This window comes from Somniosus microcephalus, chromosome 9 (assembly GCF_052327205.1).
Source record: "Somniosus microcephalus isolate GS21.2 chromosome 9, FLI_Smic_1.0, whole genome shotgun sequence".
NCBI classification, from domain to species: domain Eukaryota; kingdom Metazoa; phylum Chordata; class Chondrichthyes; order Squaliformes; family Somniosidae; genus Somniosus; species Somniosus microcephalus.
Window position 1 is genome coordinate 231,604,434 of NC_140995.1, and position 27,188 is coordinate 231,631,621.

The window sequence follows — 27,188 nt, forward strand, 5'->3', positions numbered from 1 at the left end:
GAGGAGGATTCTTGCAATGACTTTCCCTGTGGCAGACAGCAGGGAAACTCCTCTGTAATTGCCGCAATCGGACTTGTCACCTTTCTTGAAGATGGTCACAATTACGACGTCTCTTGAGATCCCCTGGCATGCTCCCCTCTATCCAGATAAGAGAAATTAGTTCATGTATTCGTGCCAGTTGTGCTTCGCCGCCATGCTTTAGTGCCTCAGCGGGTATTCCATCTGCTCCCGAGGCCTTGTTGTTCTTCAGTTGTCGGATGGCCTTTTCAACCTCATACCGGGCTGGGGTTGTGCTGAGATGGTGGCGGGTAGCATGCTGTGGGATGGAGTTGAGGACACTCGTGTCGAAGACAGAGTCGTGGATAAGGAGATCTTCGAAGCGTTCCTTCCAGTGGGCACTGACTGCCTCTCCGTCCTTGATGAGTACCTCTCCGTTCTTGGCCCACAGTGGGGTAGGGCCTTGGATGCTTGGGCCGTAGATGGTCTTGACTGCGCTAAAGAATCCACGCACGTCGTGGTTGTCGGCTAGCTGCTGGATCTCCTGCGTTTTCTCCACCCACCATCTGTTCTTTAGGTCGCGAGTTTTTTGTTGGACCTCGGCCTTCAGGCTTCTGTAGAGCTGCTTTCTTGCTTTCGAGTTGTGTTGCTGTTTCCAGATCAGGAGTGCCTTGTGCTTGCGGCTTATTAGCTCCTGGATCTCCTGGTCGTTCTCGTCGAACCAGGCTTGGTGTTTCCTGGTCGAGTGACCGAGCGTCTCTTCACAGGTGCTGATTATGGAGGCCTTGAGTGCAGACCAGACGCTGTGGGCACTCTGTGTCTCTGCATCACTGGGAGTCGTCAGGTTGTTTGTGAGGCGCAGGCTGAATAGGGCTTTCTTAGCGGGGTCTTTGAGTGCTCCAGCGTTAATTTTCCTGCGGCATTGTTTCTGTTGCCGCCGCTGTTTTGGGGCAACATTGATGGAGATGACAGAGCGGATTAGGCGGTGGCCTGTCCAGCAGTCATCAGCTCCCGTCATGACGAGGGTGCTGCGGACGTCCTTGAGGTCATAGGAGCTGAACAACAGTTTTGATAAAAAAGCACAATTCTTCCCATATCCTCAGCAATGATTCACGCTGGAGTACAACTAGCTGGGTAACAGCAGCTCTCCACAATGATTCACACTGGAGTACAACTAGCTGGGTAACAGCAGCTCTCCACAATGATTCACACTGGAGTACAACTAGACTGGAAGGAGACACCGCGGGACACACTCACTGGAAGGAGTCGCACAATAAAGAGGTCAGGGCGCAGGAGCGGGAACGCGGGGCGCAGGAGCGGGGTCGGCGCGCAGCAGAGAGGACGAGCCCAGCAGCGGGGTCAAGGCCCACCGTATACCAGCAGCGGGGTCGGGAGGACCACACTGCAGCCTATGAAACCCAGGCAGAGAGGACCTGCGGGAAGGAGGGAGGAGGACAGTAGGAGTATGTTTGTGTGTGTGTGCTAGGCCGATGTAGCAAAGTCTGGTCTCCAATCGTCTTGGATCCCCTTGCCATTGAATGAAGACCTTGCTCTGTCAAGCCCGTGTGGTAGCTGGTGTGCAACGGCAACCCCACGTTAAAAGAATTCACGCACAGGCATCTTCCACCCTTTAAAATGAAGTTCAGGTCCTGGAATATCAGGACCCTTATGGGCAACCCCAACAGCGACAGAACAGAACGCCGTACTGCTATCTTTGCCTGGGAGCTCAGACATTTCGACATAGACATCGCCGCCCTAAGCGAGACCTGGCGGGCAGTTGATGGCCAGCTCAAGGAGCAAGGCGGTGGTTACACCTTTTCCTGGAAAGGCAAACTTGAAGAAGAACGCCACCTCCATGAGGTAGGAGTCGCCATAAAAAATGAGCTAGTTGGACATCTCAGAGACTCCCCTTGTGGAATAAACGAACACCTCATGACTCTACGGCTCACCCTAGCCCGGAACCAGTGCGCTACGGTCATCAGTGCATACGCCCCAACACTGGAAGCCACAGACGAGACCAAAGAGGAATTCTATTCGAGCCTCGAACAATCCCTGTCCCAAGTCCCAACGGGTGACAAGCTGATCCTCCTTGGCGACTTCAATGCCAGAGTTGGAAAGGACACAGACCTCTGGGGAGGTGTGATCAGCAGAGAGTGGGTAGGGAAAGTCAACTCCAACGGTACCTAACTCCTGACAAAATGATTAGAACATGGCCTTGTCATAACCAACACCTTGTTCTGTCAGAGAGACAAGTACAAGGCTTCATAGCAATACCCTCACTCCAAGCACTGGCATCTGCTGGACTACGTCATCGTTCGAGCGAGGGACCGTAAGGACTTCCGCATCACCCGCGCCATGACAGGAGTGGACGACTGCTGGACAGACCACCGCCTAATCCGCTCTGTCATCTCCATCAACGTAGCCCCAAAACAGCGGCGGCAACACAAGCAATGCTGCAGGAAACTCAACGCTGGAGCACACAAAGACCCCGCTAAGAAAGCCCTATTAAGCCTGCGCCTCACAACCAACCTGACGATGCCCAGTGATTCAGAGACACAGAGTGCCCACAGCGCCTGGTCTGCACTCGAGGCCTCCATAATCAGCACCTGTGAAGAGACGTTTGGTCACTCGACCAGGAAACACCAAGACTGGTTCGACGAGAATGACCAGGAGATCCAGGAGCTGATAAGCCACAAGCGCAAGGCATTCCTGATCTGGAAACAGCAACAGAACTCGAGAGCAAGAAAGCAGCTCTACAGAGGCCTGAAGACTGAGGTCCAACAAAAAACTCGCGACCTAAAGAACAGATGGTGGATGGATAAAGCACAGGAGATCCAGCAGCTAGCCGACAACCACGACATGCGTGGATTCTTTAGCGCAGTCAAGACCACCTACGGCCCAAGCATCCAAGGTCCTACCCCACTGCGGGCCAAGAACGGAGAGGTACTCATCAAGGACAGAGAGGCAGTCAGTGCCCGCTGGAAGGAGCACTTCGAAGATCTCCTTAACCACGACTCTATCTTCGACACAAGTGTCCTCAACTCCATCCCACAGCATGCTACCCACCATAACTTCAGCACAACCCCAGCCCGGCATGAGGTTGAAAAGGCCATCCGACAACTGAAGAACAACAAGGCCTCAGGAGCAGATGGAATCCCCACCGAGGCGCTAAAACATGGCGGAGAAGCACTACTGGCGCGAATGCATGAACTCATTTCTCTTATTTGGAAGGAGGAGAGCATGCCAGGGGATCTCAGACGCCATAATCGTGACCATCTTCAAGAAAGGTGACCAGTCCGATTGCGGTAATTACAGAGGAGTCTCCCTGCTGTCTGCCACAGGGAAAGTCATCACAAGAATCCTTCTCAATCGCCTTCTCCCAGTGGCTGAAGAGCTCCTCCCAGAGTCGCAATGCGGATTCCACCCACTAAGGGGCACAATGGACATGATCTTCACCTCGTGTCAACTACAAGAGAAATGCAGGGAACAGCACCAACCGCTGTACATGGCCTTCTTTGATCTCACAAAGGCCTCCGACACCGTCAACCGTGAGGGATTATGGAGTGTCCTCCTCAAATTCGGCTGCCCTCAAAAGTTTGTCACCATCCTCTGCCTGCTTCACGACGACATGCAAGCCGTGATCCTGATCAACAGATCCACCACAGACCCAATTCACGTATGGACCGGAGTCAAGCAAGGCTGTGTCATAGCGCCAACGCTCTTCTCGATCTTCCTGGCTGCAATGCTCCATCTCACCCTCAGTAAGCTCCCCGCTGGAGTGGAGCTAATTTACAGAACAAATGGGAAACTGTTCAACCTCCGTCATCTCTAGTCCAGATCCAAGGTCATCTCATCCTCTGTCATTGAATTACAGTATACAGACGACGCTTGCGTCTGCGCACACTCTGAGGTCGAACTCCAAACCATCGTCAACACCTTCACCGAAGCGTAAAAGAGCATTGGCCTTACACTAAACATCCGTACGGTCCTCTACCAACCTGCCCCCGCCACACAGTACTACTCCCTGATTATCAAAATCCACGACAAGGCCTTGGACAACGTGGACCACTTTCCATACCTCGGGAGCCTACTGTCAACGAGGGCAGACTTCAATGACGAAGTCCAACACCGCCTTCAGTGTGCCAGTGCAGCCTTCAGTCACCTGAGGAAGAGTGTGTTTGAAGACCAGGACCTCAAACCCAGCACCAAACTCATGGTCTACAGAGCAGCAGTGATACCCGCCCTGCTGTATTCTTCAGAGACATGGACCATGTACAGCAGGCACCTCAAAGCACTGGAGAGGTACCACCAATGCTGCCTTCGCAAGATCCTGCAAATCCTTTGGCAGGATAGGCGCACCAACGTCAGTGTTCTCGCTCAGGCCAACATCCCCAGCATCGAAGCTTTGACCACGCTCGATCACCTCCGATGGATGGGCCACATCATCCGCATGCCCGATACGAAACTCCCAAAACAAGCGCTCTACTCGGAGCTCCGGCACAGCAAGAGAGCCCCAGGTGGGCAGAGGAAACGCTTCAAGGACACCCTCAAAGCCTCCTTGAAAAAGTGTAACATCCCCACCGACACCTGGTAATCCCTGGCCCAAGACCGCACAAAGTGGAGGGGAAACATCCGGGAAGTTGCCGGACACCTCGAGTCTCTTTGTCGGGAGAAATTGAAGCCAAGCGCAAACAGCAGAAGGAGTGCACGTCAACCCAAGCACCCCACCCAACCGCCCCTTCAACCACCGTCTGCCCCACCTGTGACGGAGACTGTCGGTCCCGCATTGGACTCATCAGTCACCCGAGAAATAATTTTTAGTGTGGAAGCAAGTCATCCTCGGTTTTGAGGGACTGCCTAAAAGAGGAAGATGATGATGGCGACTAGCTGGGTGACAGCAGCCCTGCAGCATTTCACTCCAACAGACCATTCTTCATGTGTGAACTTGAACAAGAGCAGCAAGATCATGGGACTATCACCTACAAATCACACACACCTGGATATATATCACCGTTCCTTCATTTTCAAAGGATCAAAATTCTTGAATTTCCTACCTAACACCATCATGGGAGCACCATCAGCACAAGGACAGTAGAAGTTCCAGAGGGCAGCCTACCAGCACCACCTTCTCAGGACAACTAGGGATAGGCAATAAAAGTGGGCTTGCCAGCATCACCCATATCTCAACAACAAATGTTTAAGAAAGGCTGTGCAACCATGGGGGCACCGGAGCCTAGCCTGATCCTGCCTTCACCGGACGTCCAGCAGAGGTGACCAGAGAATCACAGGAATGCTGGGACCAATTGTAGCAGCTTGCTTCAGCAGCAGAGACCAACTAACTAAGACAGACCAGGGAGCAATCCTGGAACTTTCCTGGTCTGTGTGGCTTAGTGCCACAGAACACAGTGCTTTTATACACCACGCCATGAGAGGAGCTCAAAGGTTTTCTTCAGCTTTTGTTAGCCAAGGGTATTAAAGGTTACGGAACCAAGGATGGTAGAGAGTTAAGATACAGATCATCGTATAACTGAAATGGTGGAACAGGCTCGAGGGACTGAATAATCTACTCCTCTTCCTATGTTCACATCATATCTAGTTAGCACTAAAATTAAATTAGGGTTTATCAACAAATCCACAGGGCTCACGTCCTTCCCTAGGAAGAAAGGGAGAATCAATCACTTCTTGGTTGTGAATAAAAGGTTGTGGAAGTTTAATCCTATTTTTACAAAGTTACAATTGTTGAACAGAAACTACTCAATCATTCTGTCACTATGCTGGCTGCTATGGTCATGGAACAGTACTGCAGGTTAGGTCTTCTTGTTCTGATCCTATAATAAGACCTCCAATACCATCACAGTAACAAATTGACTAAAAAATACATCTTTGCTTTTTGTTTATCCGCCACGTAACTGAACAGAGATCGAGTTGAAAACTGCACCAGCACCTGCCTGCACCATTCACTGGAGGCTTTTCTACTCATCCCATTTAAGCTCGGCCAAGTATGTTTAAAACTGGGGCACAGAACCAATACTTGTGAATGTACCTCTGCTCGCTTCAGCATCTCCCATTTGTTGAGGATCTTCATGGCAAAAACCTTTTCAACGTTTTTTAACTTCACAACGGCAACCTGCAAGAAAAAAACAAGGTGCTGCAAATTACTGAGCTGCTTACAAATAAATGTCCTTAATTATAAGGATCATAAATATAAATGTTACAAGAAATAGATGAGAACTTGAATTTATGTAGCATCCTATCATGTCTTCAGGATGCCACAAAGCACTCCACAAGCAATGACTTTCAAAGTGCAGTCACTATTGTGTAGAATATTGGTTGAGGGAGGAACGTTGACCAGGACAGCTGTCTGTTCTTCTTTGACTAGTGCCATGGGATTTCTTACATCCATCTGAGGGGGCAGCTGGAGGTCTCCGTTTAATGCCTCATCTGGAATATGGCAACTCCAGCAATGCAGCGTTCCCTCAGCACTGTACTGAAGTGCCAGCCTAGGTTACATCCTCACGTCTCTGCAGCGGGGCTTGAACCCATGACCTTCTGACTCAACGGCAAGACTACTACCAACTAACCATTCGCTATATTCATTTATAAAGTTTCTACTTCAAGAATTTGATGCAAAGCAAAGCACCTCTGCCTCCGCCCCCCCCCCCCGACCCCCCACCCCAGACTAGAGCAGACTACTACTCTCCCACTTATCTATAGTAGATTCTACTTCTTCCTCGATAGCTTAATGGTGTAAAATATTAAAGTTGAATACCATCTCACATACTCACACCATACACTCGGGCCCAAACCAAGAAAGACCAGTTTACCATAGTTTGCTGTGGGGATCGTTTTAAAAAGTAAATCCCTATCATCACTTGCAAACTTCCCAAACACATCAGTAAAATTGTGCATGTTGTTCAAACCCAGTAGAGTACTTGATTTATTATATATCTTCACGGTCAATCAAAATCAAGCAACATGTATGAAGTCTTAACTTCTATGCATCAAACTTTCTAAACCAATATGTAAAAAGCCCAACAAGGGAGTATTCGCTATTGGATCTAGTAATGGGGAATGAACCAGTGCAGATAAGAGAAGGAAAAGTAGGGAAACATCTAGGCAATAGTGACCATAATATAACATGCTTTAAGATAATAATTGAAAAGGACATAGGTATGACAGGTAATAGATTGGAGAAAAGCTGATTTTGAGAGCTGAAAATAGAACTAGAGGAAATAAAATGGACAACAGCATTGGCAAACAATGATGTAGAACAGCAATGGGAAACATTTAAAACGGTGTTCAACAGAGCACAGGAAAAATATATTCTGCTAATAAACAAGAACAAGCTAAACACTAATAATGAGACACCATGGATGAATAAAGCCATAAGGGAAAAATTGAGGGTAAGGAAAGAGGCATACATTAAGTACATGGACAGCAGGGGAGAGCATGATAAGGGAGAATATGAAGGGATTAGGATAGAAGTCAAAAAAACAATTAGGAAGGCAAAGAGGAACTATGAAATTAAATCATCAAGGAACATAAAACAAAATAGTAAAATATTTTATAGGCACAAATAAAAAAGGACAGGATGGAAATAGGGCCACTAAGGGATGGAGAGGATAATACTATAAGCAGCAATAGAGAGATGGCAGAGATATTAAGAACATAAGAAATAGGAGCAGCAGTAGGCCATTTGGCCCTTCGAGCCTGCTCCGCCATTCAATGAGATCATAGCTGATCTTCTGCCTCAACTCCATTCACCGGCCCGATCGCCATATCCCTTGATGCCCTTACTAGTCAGAAATCTATCGACTTCTGTTTTGAATATACCCAATGACTGAGACTCCACAGCCCTCTGGGGTAGAGAATTCCAAAGATTCACCGCCCGCTGTGTGAAGAAATTACTTTACTTCAGTATTTACCAGGGAGAAAGAACAGGTGGACATGACATCGGATGATGAGATTGGCAATGAGTTTACTGCATTTAAAATAAAACGAGGAGATATACCTGTACTAAATAAACTAATAAAACTCAAAGAGGATAAAACCTCTGGTCCAGACGGATTACATCTGCACATTTTAAAAGAATCGAGGGAAGAAATAGCAGAGGCATTACTACACATATTTAGTAATTCGTTAGAAAAGGTGTAGTGCCAGAGGACTGGCGGACAGCTAACATAATACCTATATTTAGAAGGGAGATAGAACATGTCCAGGGAACTATAGGCCAGTCAGCTTAACATCTGTGGTAGGAAAAATAATGGAATCCCTACTAAAGGAGAAAATAGAACATTTAGAAACAAAAATATAATAAGAAATAGTCAGCATGGATTTCAAAAGGGAAAGTCTTGCTTGGCCAACCTAATTGCATTTTTTGAAGAGGTAACAGAGAGAGTAGACAAGGGTAATGCAGAAGATGTCATTTATCTCAATTTTCAAAAGGCCTGCAATAAGGTCGCAGATGCATCTGTCCACGACAGTATTGGAGGCAGTGACCACCGCACAGTCTATGTGGAGACGAAGTCCCGTCTTCACACTGAGGGCACCCTCCATCGTGTTGTGTGGCACTACCACCGTGCTAAATGGGATAGATTCAGAACAGATCTAGCAGCTCAAAACTGGGCATCCATGAGGCGCTGTGGGCCATCAGCAGCAGAATTGTATTCCACTACAATCTTTAACATCATGGCCCAGCATATCCCTCACTCTACCATTACCATCAAGCCAGGGTACCAACCCTGGTTCAATAAGGAGTGTAGCAGAGCATGCCAGGAGCAGCACCAGGCATACCTAAAAATGAGGTGCCAACCTGGGGAAGCTGCAACACAGAACTACAAAGCGGAAGCAGCATGCTATAGACAGGGCTAAGCGATCCCACAATCAACGAATCAGATCAAAACTCTGCAGTCCTGCCACATCCAGTCGTGAATGGTGGTGGACCATTAAACAACTAACGGGAGGATAAGACTCCATGAATATCCCCATCCTCAATGATGGTGGAGCCCAGCACGTGAGTGCAAAAGACAAGGCTGAAGCATTTGGAACCATCTTCAGCCAGAAGTGCCGAGTGGATGATCCATATCGGCCTACTCCAGAGATCCCCACCATCACAGAAGCCAGTCTTCAGCCAATTTGATTTACGCCACGCGATATCAAGAAACGGCTGAGCGCACTCGATACAACAAAGGCTATGGGCCCCGACAACATCTCAGCTATCGTGCTGAAGACTTGTGCTCCAGAACTAGATGTGCCTCTAGGCAAGCTATTCCAGTACAGCAACAACACTGGCATCTATCCGACAATGTGGAAAACTGCCCAGGTATGTCCTGTCCACAAAAAGCAGGACAAATCCAACCCGGCCAATTACCGCTCCATCAGTCTACTCTCAATCATCAGCAAAGTGATGGAAGGTGTCATCGACAGTGCTATCAAGCGGTACTTACTCACCAATAACCTGCTCACTGATGCCCAGTTTGGGTTCCGCCAAAACCACTCGGCTCCCGACCTCATCACAGCCTTGGTCCAAACATGGACGAAGGAGCTGAATTCCAGAGGTGAGGTGAGAGTGACTGCCCTTGACATCAAGGCAGCATTTGACCGAGTGTGGCATCAAGCAGCCCTAGTAAAACTGAAGTCAATGGGAATCAGGGGGTAAACTCTCCACGGGCTGGAGTTATACCTAGCACAAAGGAAGATGGTTGTAGTGGTTGAAGGTCATTCATCACAGCCCCAGGACATCGCTGCAGGAGTTCCTCAGGGCAGTGTCCTAGGCCCAACCATCTTCAGCTGCTTCATCAATGACCTTCCCTCCAACATAAGGTCAGAAATGGGGATGTTCGCTGATGACTGCACAGTGTTCAGTACCATTCACAACTCCTCAGATAATGAAGCAGTCCATGCCCGCATGCAACAAGACCTGGATGACGTTCAGGCTTGGGCTGATAAGTGGCAGCTAACATTTGCTCCACAGAAGTGCAAGGAAATTACTATCTCCAACAAGTGAGAGTCTAACCACCTCCACTTGACATTCAATGGCTTTACCATCGCCGAATCCCCCACCATCAACATCCCGGGCGGTCACCATTGACCAGAAACTTAACTGGACCAGCCACATAAATACTGTGGCAACAAGAGCAGGTCAGAGGCTGGGCATTCTGCGGCGAGTATCTCACCTCCTGACTCCCCAAAGCCTTTCCACCATCTACAAGGCACAAATAAGGAGTGTGATGGAATACTCTCCACTTGCCTGGATGAGTGCAGCTCCAACAACACTCAAGAAGCTCGACACCATCCAGGACAAAGCAGCCAGCTTGATTGGCACCCCATCCACCACCTTAAACATTCACTCCCTCCACCACCGGCGTACCGTGGCTGCAGTGTGTACCTTCTACAAGATGCACTGCAGCAACTCGCCAAGGCATCTTCAGCAGCACCTCCCAAACCCGCGACCTCTTCCACCTAGAAGGACCAAGGGCAGCAGGCGCATGGGAACACCACCACCTCCAAGTTCCGTTCCAAGTCACACACCATCCTTCATCGTCACTGGGTCAAAATCCTGGAACTCCCTACCTAACAGCACTGTGGGAGTAGCTTCACCACACTGACTGCAGCGGTTCAAGAAGGCAGCTCACCACCACCTTCGCAATGGCAATTAGGGATGGGCATTAAATGCTGGCCTTGCCAGCGACGCCCACATCCCATAAAAAAAACGAATAAAAAAAAAGTTACCACATAATAGACTAATGAATAAGGTTAGGGAATGCGGAGTCAAGGACAGCTAGCTAGCTTCAAGACAGAAAGCAGAGAGTAGGGGTAAAGGGTAGCTATTCAGAGTGGCAGAAGGTGGGTAGTGGTGTTCCACAAGGATCAGTGCTGGGACCACTGTTGTTCACAATTTATATTAACGATTTAGACCTTGGAATCAAAAACACAATTTCTAAATTTGCGGACAACACTAAATTGGGGCCGATAGTTAATGCTGAGGAGGACTGCAACAAATTACAGGAGGACATTAATAAACTTGCAGAATGGGCATATAATTGGCAAATGAATTTCAACACAGACAAATGTGAGGTATTACATTTTGGTAAGAAAAATAGGGAGGTTTCACATTACTTGGAAAATAAGAATCTAAATGGGGTAGAAGAACAAAGGGATCTCCGAGTACAAATACACAAATCACACAGTAGCGACACAGGTTAACAAGGCCATAAAAAAAGCAAACCAAGCACTAGGGTTTATTTCTAGAGGGATAGAATTGAAAAGTAGGGAAGTTATGCTAAACTTGTATCGAACCTTGGAGAGGGTGCAGAGAAGATTTACAAGGATGATTCCTGAAATGTGAGGGTACACCTATCAGGAAAGGATGAACAGGCTGGGTCTCTTTTCTCTTGAAAAGAGAAGGCTGAGGGGTGACCTAATAGAGGTCTTTAAAATCATGAAAGGTTTTGATAGAGTAGATACAGAGAGAGTGTTTCCACTTGTGGGGAAAGAGCAAAACTAGAGGCCATCAATATAAGATAGTCACCAAGAAATCAAATAGGAAATTCAGAAGAAACTTCTTTGCCCAGAGAGTGGTGAGAATGTGGAACTCACTACCACAGGGAGTGGTTGAAGCAAATAGTATAGATGCATTTATGGGGCAGTTAGATAAGCATATGAGGGAGAAGGCCATAAAAAATGCAAACCAAGCACTAGGGTTTATTTCTAGAGGGATAGAATTGAAAAGTAGTGAATATATGCTAAACTTATATCAAACCTTGGTTCGACCACACTTGGGAGTAGAGGGTTATGCTGATAGGGTTAGATGAGGAAAGACGGGAGAAGGCTCGAGTGGAGCATAAACACTGGCATAGACTAGTTGGGCCGAATGGCCTGTTTCTGTGCTGCATATCCTATGTGATCTTATGTAATTAATGTATCCTGATCAAGGAGAGCAATCTAACCTAAAATGAGTTCATTTTATGGGCTGCATTGCACACAGGAGATAATAAATATGACATACAACTTTCAATGGAGCAATTTCTGTTCCATCCATAGGCTCAACAGAACCACTCAAAGGTAAAACTTCAACAACTCTTATCACAGGACTTTTCACTACTTTGGGTATACTGCCAAATAGAAAGCTACTCAATAAATAGCAAATCCAACAGGTTCCTGGTGCATGCATCCTCTACTTATTTGGTAAACATTATTGCACAAAGAGAGAGATCTCGGTGCTGATTACCTCAATTTAAAAATTCTCATCCTTGTATTCAAATCCCTCCATGGCGTCGCCCCTTCATATCTCTGTAATCTGCTTCAGCCCTACAAGCCTCCAAGATCTCTGCACTCCTCCAATTCTGGCATCTTGCGCATCCCCGATTTTAACCGCTCCACCACTGGATTTTACTGATAACGCTCTTGTTAAGCGCCGTGGGACATTTTGCTATGTTAAAGGCGCTATATAAATGCAAGTTGTTGTTGATCAATGAAACAATCTTCCATTTTGAGCACGCACAGATGTATTAGTAGCAGATGAAAGCCTCCCTCCCCCTTTCTGAGCACTGCCTCAATATGCCCAAACCCCAATCCAGGAACAGCACTTACTACTGCACCAACTAGGCCTTTAATATCTGCCACGCGTGGCCTGAGGGAGCTTGCTGTGGACCCACAAACACAGAGATCTTATTTCGTATAGGTACCTTACAATTGGCAGAGATTGTCACCTGGTGTGGACCCACTGCTAACTAAGCACAGAATAAGGAGTGACTATGGGACCTAACTGTTGTGCATGGCTCAGTACTTCTCCAGGCATTTATCTACTGTGCATCAGTAGAGCCCCAGCACCCTCCAATTAACACCTTTCAGTTTCAATCTCTGAGAAACCAGAACAATCGTCAGTGGGTCATAAAAAGCTTTGGTTTTTAAAGGGTTTGGATGGGACAGATGATTATGGATATTTTCCAAAACTCACTGGACAGCAGATTCCAGAGGATGGGAAAAGGGGGCTAAGGATGAATCGTCTAATTATAGACTAAAGTATGTCTCTCAATGATTCTCGGAAAATTACTTGAAACAATGCTGAGGGATGGTGTAAAGGATCATGGGGGGGGGGGCAGAAAACAATGGGAGACCATCATACATAGATTCAAGAAGCAAAACTGTAGGTAGGGAATTCAGATAGAATGACTTTAGCGAAAGACTGTTCACCATATGGAACAAACTGACTGTGCACATAGTGGAACAGGAAACTTTAAGGGATTTCAAAAAGGAAACAGACAGCTTCCTGGCATCTGAAAGGATTCAAGGTTGTTAAAATTTATAAATGACTAGTTCATCTCCCATGATGTTGCTCATGGACAATTTTTTTTTACTTTGCCTCTGTGCCTCGTTGCAACTGTCTCAATCCTTCTCAGGTTTTAAAAACGTGCTCAGAGGCATAAGCAAAAGGCCAAGTGGGATAACTTTATTTGAAAAGATCCTGAGCTGAAATGTGGATTTAAAAGTTAGAATTCAAATGAAATTTATTGAAGATGCACTCAACTTCCTAAAATGGCAGCCGGTGTACTGGGATCTGCCTACATGACAAATAATGGCCCCTCAGAATATTGTGTGTAAAATATAAAAGGGCCCCTCAAGAAAAATAATGTACTTGAAAACTCGGTCAGCACATTATGGAGAATGAAAGGCTCTACTGAATATAAAACTTCAATGTAAAAAGCCAGCACACTATGCAAGATGGAGAATAAATAAATAGATAGATTTTCAAAATTACTCAGCAACACAAATCAATACACTGGGCAAGATTGATGTCTTCAAAAAGAAAAAAAGCACAAATTTAAAAGGGATATAAAAAAGGCATGTAGAAAAAAAATCATTGGATTCCAAAAGTCACTAAGCAGCACAATCACAGATTGAGCAGGTTCAGTATCTTTAAAAGGGCAAAAATAGATGGTATTTAAGAGCAGATATAAATATAAAATTGTTTAAACCATACTGATCTGAAGAAATAATTAAAAACGGCTTGAACCTCATCTTAATGCTGCCAAACAGCAACTTCAGAGTCAAGAGCCATGGAGGTCAAAGCAAAATGGAAAAAAATTAATTACATCAATAAATCTTAAATTAAAAGATAGGATTTGTCCTGAAGTACTAATTTGAGTGCAGCCTCACGGTTATGAACTGCAGACGCAGCCTGCCAGAGGTCAGTAACGGCCACTGACCTTCTGGCAGATTTTGGCATCCCGTAAGGTGGAATGGGTCAAGTCGTTCCCATGTACTAATCAGGCTGCTGGGAGAATATTGGAGGCACGGGCAAGAGATTTCCGTGGACAGACAAGAGCAGGTCAGCTGAATCACATCCATCAGTCAAACAGCCAATATAAAAACACCTTTGTGGGTGGAGGGGGGGTGGGGGCGCGGTAAAAGAGAAGAGATTGGAGAAATGAGTCACATGTTTCCCATTGACCAATCAAGCCAGTAGATTGCAACATGACTTTATAGCAATGTGCACAAACCAGACTTGAGAAGGCAATAATCATTAAAAAAAATTCAAGATTTTTGAGAGATTTTTTTGCAGGAATTAAAGTGTATAATTTCTAGCCCGATGGATATATTTTAAGCAGGAGGACTATTACTCAAAATTAAACAGCTGTAACAGATTATGAATGACGTGCAATTACTCAAAATATATAATCCTGTGGAAGATCCAGAGAAAGGGCTTTGTTAAAAAAAACACTTCACAACATAAATGGTTCAGTTCATGTAAAATATTTCCAACATTTTTCTCATGTGAAAAGAGTTCCAAGCCATTAAAGGCTATGCATTTAGTACTAAGTTACTAAAACAGTACTGCACTTCCCAGAGATATTTAAATGGCAGCAGTTTGGCACATTGTTCGGAATTTATAGGGTTGCCAGCTACGGTGGGAAAATAAATGCGCTCACTGATCAGCAATGCACCAGTTTCCCCATTAGATTGGACAGATGAGACTGGATTTCATCATGAGACCTGGAAACAGTGACTAACAAAAAAACCCAAAACTATCATTCAACAGCACACAGAGGAGCTTTTCAAAACTCCATTAGTGGTGGACAAAGGAGAATGAACTCTTCCCAAAATCTAACCATCTTTTGCACAAGTGATCCAAACAAAACTAACGTCCAAATTGACACCAGAGTAAATGAGTCCCACTACAGCGGCTGTATAAAGGCTCCCGAGACCCAGGTAAGGCCTCAGTGCAAGAATCGGCGGGAATCGCGGGCTGAGCGGCTGTATAAAGGCTCCCGAGACCCAGGTAAGGCCTCAGTGCAAGAATCGGCGGGAATCGCGGGCTGAGCGGCTGTATAAAGGCTCCCGAGACCCAGGTAAGGCCTACCAATCTCCAGTCTCGGACCTCAGAGGGAAGGAGAGAGGTAAAAAGTAATCCAAGTATGACGTCACCAGAAAGCGGCTAAGTGATTGGTTGGTGAATATTTCTCTCTTTTTTAAGCTTAAACTCTGTGCTTTATAGCTTCTACGGTGCGATATTCATCATCTAGAATCGGGGCAGAGGGTATTTAAGAATAATATTAATAAATTTAATTAATTACATAGAATGGGAGATCAGGTGATGTGTTGCTGCTGCAATATGTGGGAGCTGGTGGACACCATTGATGCTCACGGTGATCACATTTGCAGTAAGTGCTGGCAGCTCGAGGAATTCCGGCTCCGTGTTGAAGAGCTGGAGTCCGAGCTTCAAACACTGAGACACATCAGGGAGGGGGAGAGTTACCTGGACTCTGTTTCAGGAGGTAGTCACACCAATTAGATTAATTAATTCAGATGTAGTCCGTGGCCAGGGTCAGGATGGTGTGACTAGAAGTGAGGCAGGTACGGGGATCCAGGAGGTAGTGTTGGAGGAGCCGCAGCCCTTGCTCTTGTCCAAAAGGTTTGAGGCTCTTGCTCCCTGTGAGGATGGGAACGGGGACTGCGGGGAGGATGAGCAACCCGGCCACAGCACCGTGGAGCCATTCAAGTGGGGGGAGTTAAAAGAAATGTTGTAGTGGTAGGGGATAGTATCGTTAGGGGGATAGATAGAGTTCTTTGCAGCCGAGAGCGAGAGTCCCGAAGGCTGTGTTGTGTGCACGGTGCCAGGGTTAAGGACATCTCCTCTGGGCTAGAGAGAAACTTGGAGTGGGAGGGGGAGGATCCAGTTGTCGTGGTCCATGTTGGTACCAACGACATCGATAGGACAAGGAAGGAGGTTCTGCTGAGGGAGTTTGAGCAGCTAGGGGCCAAATTAAAAAGCAGAACCACAAGGGTAATAATCTCTGGATTACTACCTGAGCCACGTGCAAATTTGGCTAGAAAAATAAAATTAGAGAGTTAAATGCGTGGCTCAAAGACTGGTGTGGGAGAAATGGGTTTTGCTTCCTGGGACACTGGCATCAGTACTGGGACAGGAGAGAGCTGTTCCGTTGGGACGGACTTCACTTGGCCAGTGCTGGGACTAGAGTCCTGGCAAATCGAATAACTAGGGCTGTAGAGAGGGCTTTAAACTAATTAGTGGGGGGGAGGTTTTAAGAGAGCGAAAAATAAAAATGACAGCGGAGAAGGCAATAGAGCAAGGTAGCAGTGGGGGAATTAAAAACCAGAGCATGTCAGGAAGGGACAGAATGTATATAATGATAAAGGTAAAGTAGTAAAAGGGGTAAAAGCAGGAATAAATTGTCAGAAAACATATTTGAAAGTTCTTTATCTGAATGCACGCAGCATTCGTAACAAAATTGACGAGTTGACGGTACAAATAACTACACATGGGTATGATCTGGTGGCCATTACAGAAACATGGCTGCAAGATAATCATGACTGGGAACTAAACGTACAAGGGTATTTGACAATTAGGAAGGACAGACAGGAAGGAAAGGGAGGTGGGGTTGCTATGTTAATCAAGGATGGAATCACTGCAATAGTCAGAAATTATATTGGGTCAAAGGATCAGGATCGTGAAATAGTTTGGGTGGAGATAAGGAATAATAAGGGGAAAAAGCCACTCGTGGGCGTAGTCTATAGGCCTCCTAACAGTTGCAACTCTGTTGGTCGGAGTATAAATCAGGAAATAGTTGGGGCTTGTAATAAGGGAACAGCTATAATCATGGGGGATTTTAACTTTCATATTGACTGGACTAATCAAATTGGGCAGGGCAGCCTTGAGGAAGAGTTCATAGAGTGTATTAGGGATGGGTTCCTTGAGCAGTATGTAACTGAACCAACCAGGGGGCAGGCAATCTTAGATCTGGTCCTGTGTAATGAGACAGGATTAATAAAAAATGTCCTAGTAAAAGGATCCCCTTGGAATGAGTGACCATAATATGGTTGAATTCCAAATTCAGTTTGAGGATGAGAGAGTTGGATCTCAAACCAGCGTACTGAGCTTAAATAAAGGAGACTATGAAGGTATAAGAGTAGAATTGACTAAAGTGGACTGGGAAAACAGATTAAAGTGTAAGACGGTACAAGAGCAGTGGTCTACATTCAAGGAGATATTTCACATCTTTCAAGATAAATATATTCCACTGAGGAAAAAGGGGAATAAAAGAAAAGACAGCCATCCGTGGCTTAGTAAAGTAATAAAGGATAGTATCCGACTGAAAACAAGGGCATATAAAGTAGCCAAATCTAGTGGGAGGATAGAAGATTGGGAAGCATTTAAAAGCCAGCAAACAATAACTAAAAGATTAATTAAGAAAGGGAAGATAGATTATGAAAGTAAACTAGCAAAAAATATAAAAACAGATAGCAAGAGTTTCTACAGTTATATAAAAAGAAAAAGGGTGGCTAAAGTGAACGTTGGTCCCTTAGAGGATGGGACCGGGAAACTAGTGGTGGGGAACATGGAGATGGCAAAGACGCTGAACAAATATTTTGTATCAGTCTTTACAGTAGAGGACACTAAAAATATCCCAACATTGGACAAACAGGGGGCAATGGGGGGGGGGGGGGGGGGAGGAGCTAAACACGATTAAAATCACTAAGGAGATGGTACTCAGTAAAATAATGGGACTTAAGACGGATAAATCCCCCGGACCTGATGGCCTACATCCTAGGGTCTTGAGAGAAGTGGCGGTAGGGATTGTGGATGCATTGGTGATTATTTTCCAGAACTCCCTGGACTCAGGAAAGGTCCCGGCAGATTAGAAAACTGCTAATGTAACACCCTTATTTAAGAAGGGAAGTAGACAAAAAGCTGGAAACTATAGACCAGTTAGCCTAACATCTGTGGTTGGTAAAATGTTGGAGTCCATTATTAAGGAAACAGTAACAGAGCATTTGGATAAACATAATTTAATAGGACAGAGTCAGCATGGTTTTATGAAGGGGAAGTCATGTTTGACAAATTTGCTCGAATTCTTTGAGGATGTAGCATACAGGGTGGATAAAGGGGAACCAGTGCATGTAGTGTATTTGGAATTCCAAAAGGTATTTGACAAGGTTCCACACAAAAGATTACTGATCAAGATAAGAAATCACGGGATTGGGGGTAATATACTGGCATGGGTGGAAGATTGGCTATCTAACAGAAAACAAAGAGTTGGGATAAATGGTTCATTCTCGGGCTGGCAATCAGTAACTAGTGGTGTTCCGCAGGGGTCAGGGCTGGGACCCCAACTCTTTACAATCTATATTAACGATTTGGAGGAAGGGACCGAGTGCAACATATCCAAGTTTGCCGACGATACAAAGATGGGAGGGAAAGCAGTGAGTGAGGAGGACATAAAAAACCTGCAAAAGGACATAGGCAGGCTAAGTGAGTGGGCAGAGATTTGGCAGATGCAATATAATGTTGGAAAGTGTGAGGTTATGCACTTTGGCAAAAAAAATCAAAGAGCAAGTTATTATCTAAATGGAGAGAAACTGCAAAGTGCTACAGTACAAAGGGATCTGGGGGTCCTGGTGCATGAAACACAAAAAGTTAGTATGCAGGTGCAGCAGGTGATCAGGAAGGCCAGTGGAATCTTGGCTTTTATTGCAAGGGGGATGGAGTATAAAAACAGGGAAGTCTTGCTGCAGTTATACAGGGTATTGGTGAGGCCACACCTGGAATACTGCGTGCAGTTTTGGTTTCCATATTTAAGAAAAGATATACTTGCTCTCGAGGCAGTTCAGAGAAGGTTCACTCGGTTGATTCCGGAGATGAGGGGGTTGACGTATGAGGAAAGGTTGAGTAGGTTGGGACTCATTGGAGTTCAGAAGAATGAGAGGCGATCTTATCGAAACATGTAAGATTGTGAGGGGGCTTGATCGGGTGGATGCGGTGAAGATGTTTCCACTGATGGGTGAGACTAGAACTAGGGGGCATAATCTAAGAATAAGGGGCTGCCCTTTCAAAACTGAGATGAGAAGAAACTTCCTCACTCAGAGGGTAGTAAATCTATGGAATTTGCTACCCCAGAGAGCTGCGGAAGCTGCAACATTAAATACATTTAAAATGGAGATATACAGTTTCCTAGCAGATAAGGGAATTAGGGGTTATGGGGAGAGGGCAGGGAAGTGGACGTGAGTCTAGATTCGGATCAGCCATGATCCTATTGAATGGCGGAGCAGGCCCGAGGGGCCGTATGGCCTACTCCTGCTCCTACTTCTTATGTTCTTATGTAAGCTGCGACATACACACGTAGGCACCCGTCAGTATAGACTGGCAGTTCAACTCCCAACCTGAATAACCACCCCTGCCTCTCCAGCTCTTGTGCCAGCCGGGTATATTAAACTTACTGGACCATCTCTCCTGGCACTGCTCACATGTAGTCTGTGAGTTGGAATAGGGTTTTTAATTCTCCCTGCAGTCTAAATGCCACAGCAGTTTGCCCATCATTGTAAAAGGCAAATTACAGGAGTGATTCAAGATAAACATATTTCTTAACAGCCAAAGAAAGATACAGACCTTGGATATAATTGTAACTGATCCCCATCACTTAAACGGGTGGAGTGACAACAATAGTCAAGAAGCTGCACATGACCCAGGACAGAGCAGTTTGCTTGATTAGTGCCCTTGTCACTGGACTCAGTATCAACCCCTGCTTCAGCCTCCACTACCAAGAAGGATGAGAGCAGCAATGTCATGGGAACACCAAGCTCCTCAAGTCACACAACATCTGACTTGGATATAAATATTAGCTTTCCCTGCATCATCACTGGGTCAATATCCTGGACTTCCCTACCTAACATTTTGGGAGCACCATTAGCAAAAGTAGAAGGCCAACCACCACCTTCTCAGGGGAACCAGGAATGGGCAGCAAAAATGAAGCCTTGCCAGTGACGCCCACATCTCGAGAACAAATAAGTTAACAGTACTGTTTCCCATATGTTTCGGTCAGTGTGAAATAGTGCATTTGAACATCGGATGCTGAAGCTCAGCGTGCGTAGTGTATTACTGAGCCATAGAGATCTGGAAACTCGCAGCTTCTCTCATCTGTGTTAAACAATCTCAGTTGTGGCACAGAGTAAGGCAGACATCATTTCCTCGGTTTCGCCATGTTACAGGACCAAAACCCCAAACTACCAGGGTTTCTGCTCTTTATCTGTGCCGTAAAGTACAAATCTGTAGGGATTAGGCAAAGATTGGGCTCAAAGCATGCCAACACACAACATAAAAGGGTTATATGAGGAATGAACACGACCAAGATGCTGGACATAAGAACAGGAGTAGGCCATTCAGCCCCTCAAGCCTGCTCCGCCATGCAATATCATGGCTGGTCTTCGATCTCAACTCCACTTTCCTGCCCGATCCCCATATCTCTCGATTCCCCATGAGTCCAAAAATCTATCTAGCTCAGCCTTGAATATACTGAACGATTCAGCATCCACAGCCCTTTGGGGTAGAGAATTCCAAAGGTTCGCAACCCTCCAAGTGAAGAAATTCCTGCTCATCTCAGTCTTAAATGGCCGACCCCTTATCCTGAGACTATGCCCCCTAGTTCTAGACTCTCCAGCCAGTGGAAACAACCTCTCAGCATCTACCCTGTCAATCCCCCTCAGAATCTTATATGTTTCAATGAGATCGCATCTCATTCTTCTAAACTCCAGAGAGCATAGGCCCATTCTACTCAATCTCTCCTCATAGGACAGCCCTCTCATCCCAGGAATCAGTCCAGTGAACATTCGTTGCACCGCCTCTAAGGCAAGTATGCCCTTCCTCAGATAAGGAGACCAAAACTGTGCACAGTACTCCAGGTGTGGTCTCACCAAAGCCCTGTACAATTGTTGTAAGATTTCCTTACTCTTGTACTCCAAACCCCTTGAAATAAAAGCCAACATGCTATTTGCCTTCCTAATTGCTTGCTGTACCTTCATGCTAACTTTGTGGTTCCTGTTCGATGTCGGTCTCGGTCTTGAAAATTTCAATTGTCCCAATATCCACAGCCTTTTGGGGAGGAGAATTCCACATTTACACTAGCCTTTGTGTGATAAAGTGCTTCCTGATTTCACCCCTGAATGGCCTCGCTCTAATTTTAAGATTGTGCTCCCTTATTCTAGATTCCCCCACTAGAGGAAATAGCTTCACTGTATCTACTCTATTGAATCCTTTTATCATTTTAAAGACCTCAATTAGGTCACCCTTCAACCATCGATACTCAAAAGGAATACAAGGCAAGCTTATGCAACCTGTCCTCATAATTCTGGTCATATATCCATCTTGAGGTACGGTCCAAAACCAGGGTCTGACCAAGGCTCTATGCAATTGAAGCATAACTTCCTTTCCTTTGTATTCCAGACGCCTAGAGATAAAGGCCAACATTCCATTAGACTTTTGCTGACTTTTTGTACCTGTCTCAGTTCAATGATTTTCTCCATTACCTCTTTTATTTATATTATATCCAATGCATTCTTCCCCGTGACTTATTTTAGGTTCCCTTTTACTACTGGCACTGTCATCTTCCTCTACAGCAAAAACGGATACAAAGTATTTATGTAACAGGTCTGCCATTTCCTTATTATCCATTATAGTCTCGCCTGCATCCGTCTATAATGGGCCTACATTCCCCCTTACCACTTTCTTTCTCTTAATTTATAAAAACTTTTGCTGTTAGCTTTGATATCCCTTGCAAGTTTGTTTCATATTCCCTTTGGCACCTCATTACTTTCTTTGTATCCCTTTGTTGTATTGGATAGCTCTCCCAGTCTGCTAGATTTCCGCTTTTCCTTGCATATTGTGTAATCTGACAGTGCAGCTGGATTATTTGTCACCATCGGAATAAGAGAAAAGATGGGGGGGGGGGGGGGGATTTGGGGGCAAAACACCTATTTTTAAGCCAAAACCAATTACAAAATAAACAAAGACTATTCAGGTATGGAGAAACCATAACAATCAGCAATGGCTGCATAATTGTGGTTCAATGTCAATGAACAGCATTGTCAAGTGTAGTTCGAGTGGGTTACTAAACCAGGAAAAATCCTAAAATAAGATCACAGCTATTTAAATTACTTTTAAAAAAAACTGTAGTTCTTATTTAGTTACTTTATTCAGAAATGGAGAAAATAATTTATTCAGGCTGTATAACTGAATCAAACAGCTGGTGCTGCCAAGAGTCAAGATATTAATCCTTCAGTTTAGCAGCCAGGCATTGTGTAGGAGAAATGACCTTAGAATTGCCTTAAATGAGTCCCCAAAAATTGAGTCAGTATGTTTGGAAAGGGCTAATGCTAATTAAACCATGAAGTTTTCTACAAACAAACCATTTCTTGCCAGAGATAGAAGGCAAGCCATCAAGCCCACAGATGGTTCATTAATGGGGACGTTAAAGATGCCCTACCTTATCTGGACCTGTGTGAGACGTTTAGTGAGCAAAGACCGGAGAAGCTCAGGAGTAAACGAGTGACCTGGCATGTCTAGGTGCCAGTGCTTCGCTGATCTGGAGGATATCGGGCATACCAACAGAGCTGCGTGAGGTGACTGACACCGGAAGGGTGGAACTCTTCTAATACGTCAACAGAACTGAAGGTTTCTTTGGAAACTAAGGGGGAAAAATTGGGTTGCTTTGCGCCTCCTGTTAGCGCCAACAGGGCGCAAAGCACCTAGCACCCGGGTGCAGTGCCGCTAATGCCTCCCACGAAACTCAGAGGTTAGTGGCGGCGGTAGTGCCCTGCGGCTCTGCGCCTCCGGTGATGACATCATCGCCATGCGCAGCGTCCCGCTCGCGCCCCCTGACCTACCGCCAGGCGCCATGTCCGACAGGGTCTGGGTGTCATGTTTGTGGCCAGCGCAAATTAAAGGGCAGGTGCCAGGCAGCCATTTTTTGGGGGGCCGCCTGCCAGCACCTGCCCCCTTTCACCTCCTCCTGCAGGGTGCCGGCCACGATTGGTCAGCCCAGCACTCCTCGAGTGCCGGGCTCTTTTGCCGGCACACCGCTCCCTGGTGGTCCAGCAGGGCCCCGGTGCGCGCTGCACTAGGCCCCGCCCCTTTAATCAGGGGAGGAAGGCCTGGAGTACCGCGGTGCTACGTGCCAACACGCATGGCGCTGCTGCATGTAGTGCCGCGATATTCAATGGGAGTGCCCCAAGAGTGAGGGGGAGCGCTTCCAGTAGCCCCGCGTCCTGCTTGGGGCGCTACAATTCAATTCTGGGCACAGGGACACTAACTTTTTCAGGGCGCTATAAGTAGCGCCCCAGTGAAGTTAGCGCCCCAAAGGGGGCGCGACCCAATTTTTCTTAGTCTTCAGTTATTAGTTCTAGCACTTGTCCTTTTAGTAGCAGTGTTTGTAGCAGATGTAGGTGTTCTTTGTCTAGTGTATGTAGAAAGAAGTCGCATTAAAATCAGAGTGTGGCTCCTGACAAAGAGAAAGGTTACAGAAGTTAAGAGTGTACAATCATAGAACAAGGGAGGTGAGAGTTAAGCCAGCTACAAGCATAGGTGAATTTACCCAGGAGCAGAGATCCAGGAGGAATGATTAGCACCACAGACAGAGGTTGATCACTCTTAACACTATCCTCCCAGAGGAAGGCGAGGAAACCATTCATCCACACCAGCACATAAGGAAACTGTCGTATATTTGGAAGTTCAAGCATATGGACTTGAATCTATTCAATAGATTGGTTATCTAATGCTGTTAACTTGTCAGCTGGATAAGGAATCTAATCCTAAATTAATCTCCAATTTAGATCAATATCAGACAACTCTCTCAACTGTAAATTTATCATACGGAAGCAGTTAATGCTGAATTACGATGACATAACTGATTGTCTTTTGTCAATTACACCTAAATACCAATTATTTGCATACTCAATGTTTACTTGCTGCTAACTATGGTCCTACAGTTAATACACAATTGTTAGTTCATGACTTTGTTGTCTGACAACTTCTTTGATGATTGGCAAGAAATGGTTAATTCATTTCTTCAGTAGCTTGTGCAAATCATGATGGGATCCTGATTGCAGGATAAATGCTAATATAATCCAAAATGGCGAACCAAATTTAGACAAACCCCAGACGATTCCTTGACAGAGAGTTATGGTGAAGGAGTTACGGATTCATCTGGCTCCCTTGATGAATATTCTTCATAGTATTCTTCCAATTGTATCAAAGCAACCTCTTCAATAATGTGCAGACCAGTGATTTTATACACTAAGCAACTTATAAGTGGTCAAAAACTGGCTTAAATTGGGCTTAAGAGAAGTGGCGATCTGGAAATGATTACAAGACAGTCTTCTCTTAGGCAGTTCCTCGGAACCGACAAGACAGTAATATAATGGGGGCGGGGGGAGAATTCCAGCTGGTCCATATAGAATGCAATGGAACCAAAAGTCATCTCATTGAGTGGTTCCAAATGGAAACAGAATTGTAAAAGCGAAACTCAAGTGATTTACAACAGCCATAAAAAATATCCAAAAATGAGATCAGCCTTTTAATCACTTTTAAATATGTAGTGTTTACTTAGTCATTTCACCCAGTTTTTGTGCCAAGTTTGGCTGTCGTGGGAGACACTGATGGTCACTGCACTTCATGCACGTGCGACCTGAACGCCATCGCGAAGAATTACTACCGGTGACATAGTCACTGCTAGTTCACCAAATAATCAATAGCTGATGGGGAGGAAATCACACAGTCGGTTTAGATTTTAACAATTATCAACTTCCTGCAACCAGACATACAGTTAGATTCCAGAAAGCAAACTGTCACAACAGCACCAACTCAGGGCTAAAAATAGCTCGCACTCTATTGCAGTTTGTGACTAAACCACATTTGAATGCTCGAGAATTAAATCTCATCACTGCAGGAATGTAAGTCTTTCCGTTCGTAACAGAGTTTCCTCTGGACCCTATCCCCAGTGATGTCTGTGAGTAGTTGTAATATGGTTGCAAGACTTGCTGAATACTGAGAAGCCCCAAGCCCAAGGCGATTAAGTACCCATTTTAGCAAAACTGTTTTATGACTGCTGTTTAAAACCTCAGGCAAAAGCTTCTAGCTGGCCTTAAATTACGAGTTGCTGGATTGTCAATCAGATCACTTTTGGCCCCGATGTTTCTATTCAGCTCTATTCTTCAATACTGCACAAGATGGACAACCATTCTCAGAGTAAAATATGCACAATTTTGCTTTTATATTTTAAATTTGTGTTGGAAATGATCATTATAGTCCCTTGAAACAAAAATACTGCAGATGCTGGAAATGCGGGAACACTCAGCAAGTCAGGCAGCACCTATAAAGAAAGGAAAAATGTTGGTGTTTGATGAGCCCTTCATCAAAACAGAGAATCCCCAGCAATTACAACTTTTCCTGCCCCACATCGTTACCACCGGAATTGTCCAAAATCTAGCGCTGACCTCTCTTTCTCATCCCCATGCTGCCCTTGGCGATATCACCAACAAATATGGGGTCAGCTTCCTTATTTACACTCATGACACACAGCCATATCTCTCTATCTCCTCTCTCTAACCCTCCATTGCCTCTGTGTTCTCAGACTGCTTTTCCAACGTCCAGTCTTGTGTGAACTACAATATCCTCCATTTAAACATTGGGAAGATCGTCCCGGACCCCGTCACAAACCTCGTACCCTTGTCATCGATTCCATTCCCCCATCCCAGCCACTGTCTCGAGTTGAATCAGATTTCTCTCAACCTTGGCCTCCTATTTGACTTGAGCTGAGCTTTTGGCCTCATATCCTCTCCATCACAAGGGCAGCCTACCTCCACATTCATAACTGTGTCCGCCTACCGCCGTTTCCTCAGCTAAAACTCCCATTTATGTTGTTTTAAATGTTTCATCCTTGTGCCAAGTCCAAGTCCCTAGCCAGGATCACTGTGGGTGGTTGAGCTGCATGGGGTCCTGGGAGGGGGGGTGGATAGGTTGCAAATGGTAGCATCGGGGATACTACTCTCGTGTTGAATCCCAACCTCGCTTTACAGGAACCGGCTTTAAATTTCTAAACTGTTTTGAATGCTTTGGAAAACATTATACTTTTAAAACATATTACATTTTAAAAGTATCTCAGAAGCTTAAATCCAGTTCTAATTTACAACAGGAACCCAGTGCTGGGACCAAAACCAGCTAGAGAGTGAAACTGAATGTGCTTCAGGCAGTGTTGCACTATGACTCTGCAGGCCAGACATTCTTTCACAAGGGCCGGCTCGCTTCATTTCCTCAGAAATTCAACTGACAAAAGCTAAAAACCAAAGCAGAGGACCCACTGATGCATCTCTCAATGCAAGCTTCTGCTTCAAAAGTATCATGTGCACATTTATGTAGTGCCTTTAATATAGTAAAACATCCCAAGATCCTTCACAGTTGCATTATCAAATAAAAATACACAATCTGATTACAGGGGATGGAGGTATAGGGAAATCAGGGTCTTTAAATGAATTGCCCTAACTTTAACTATGCCTTTAAGGCCACTATTCAGGTACTTCCTGTGGGGAAATGGTCTAAATTGACACATCCTGAAGTTAATAAGACCCTAATTGTTGATGAAAGTTTCTGTAAATTGACTGCTGCTTGATCTGTTTCGCTGCCATCCTGCTGAAACGCCACTGGACAAGGCAGTCAAACCATTCACAGTGATTTCACTTTATACTTCTCGTCTATGGTTAAATCAACTTCTAGTCCACAGGGTCAATACTTTCCCTCATAATTTTTGATGTTACACAATGAATGCTGCCTCTCTCTCACACGCACTGAGTGCAAGTTATTTTTGTCATTACATAACATGCAGGGAACTGAGTCCACATGGTAAATA

The 27,188-nt window shown here is 45.4% G+C and overlaps 1 protein-coding gene across 10 annotated transcripts in view; it reads right to left on the reverse strand.

Moving 5' to 3' along the window:
* Nucleotides 1–27,188, reverse strand: part of LOC147113118 (serine/threonine-protein kinase MRCK alpha-like) — a 705,238-nt gene that overhangs the window by 391,700 nt on the left and 286,350 nt on the right. For all 10 annotated transcript variants that reach the window (XM_085997998.1, XM_085997999.1, XM_085998000.1 and 7 more), the window contains exon 3: nt 6,041–6,124. In XM_085997998.1, the coding sequence (XP_085854124.1) occupies nt 6,041–6,124 (84 nt within the window). The remainder of the gene's footprint in view (nt 1–6,040; nt 6,125–27,188) is intronic.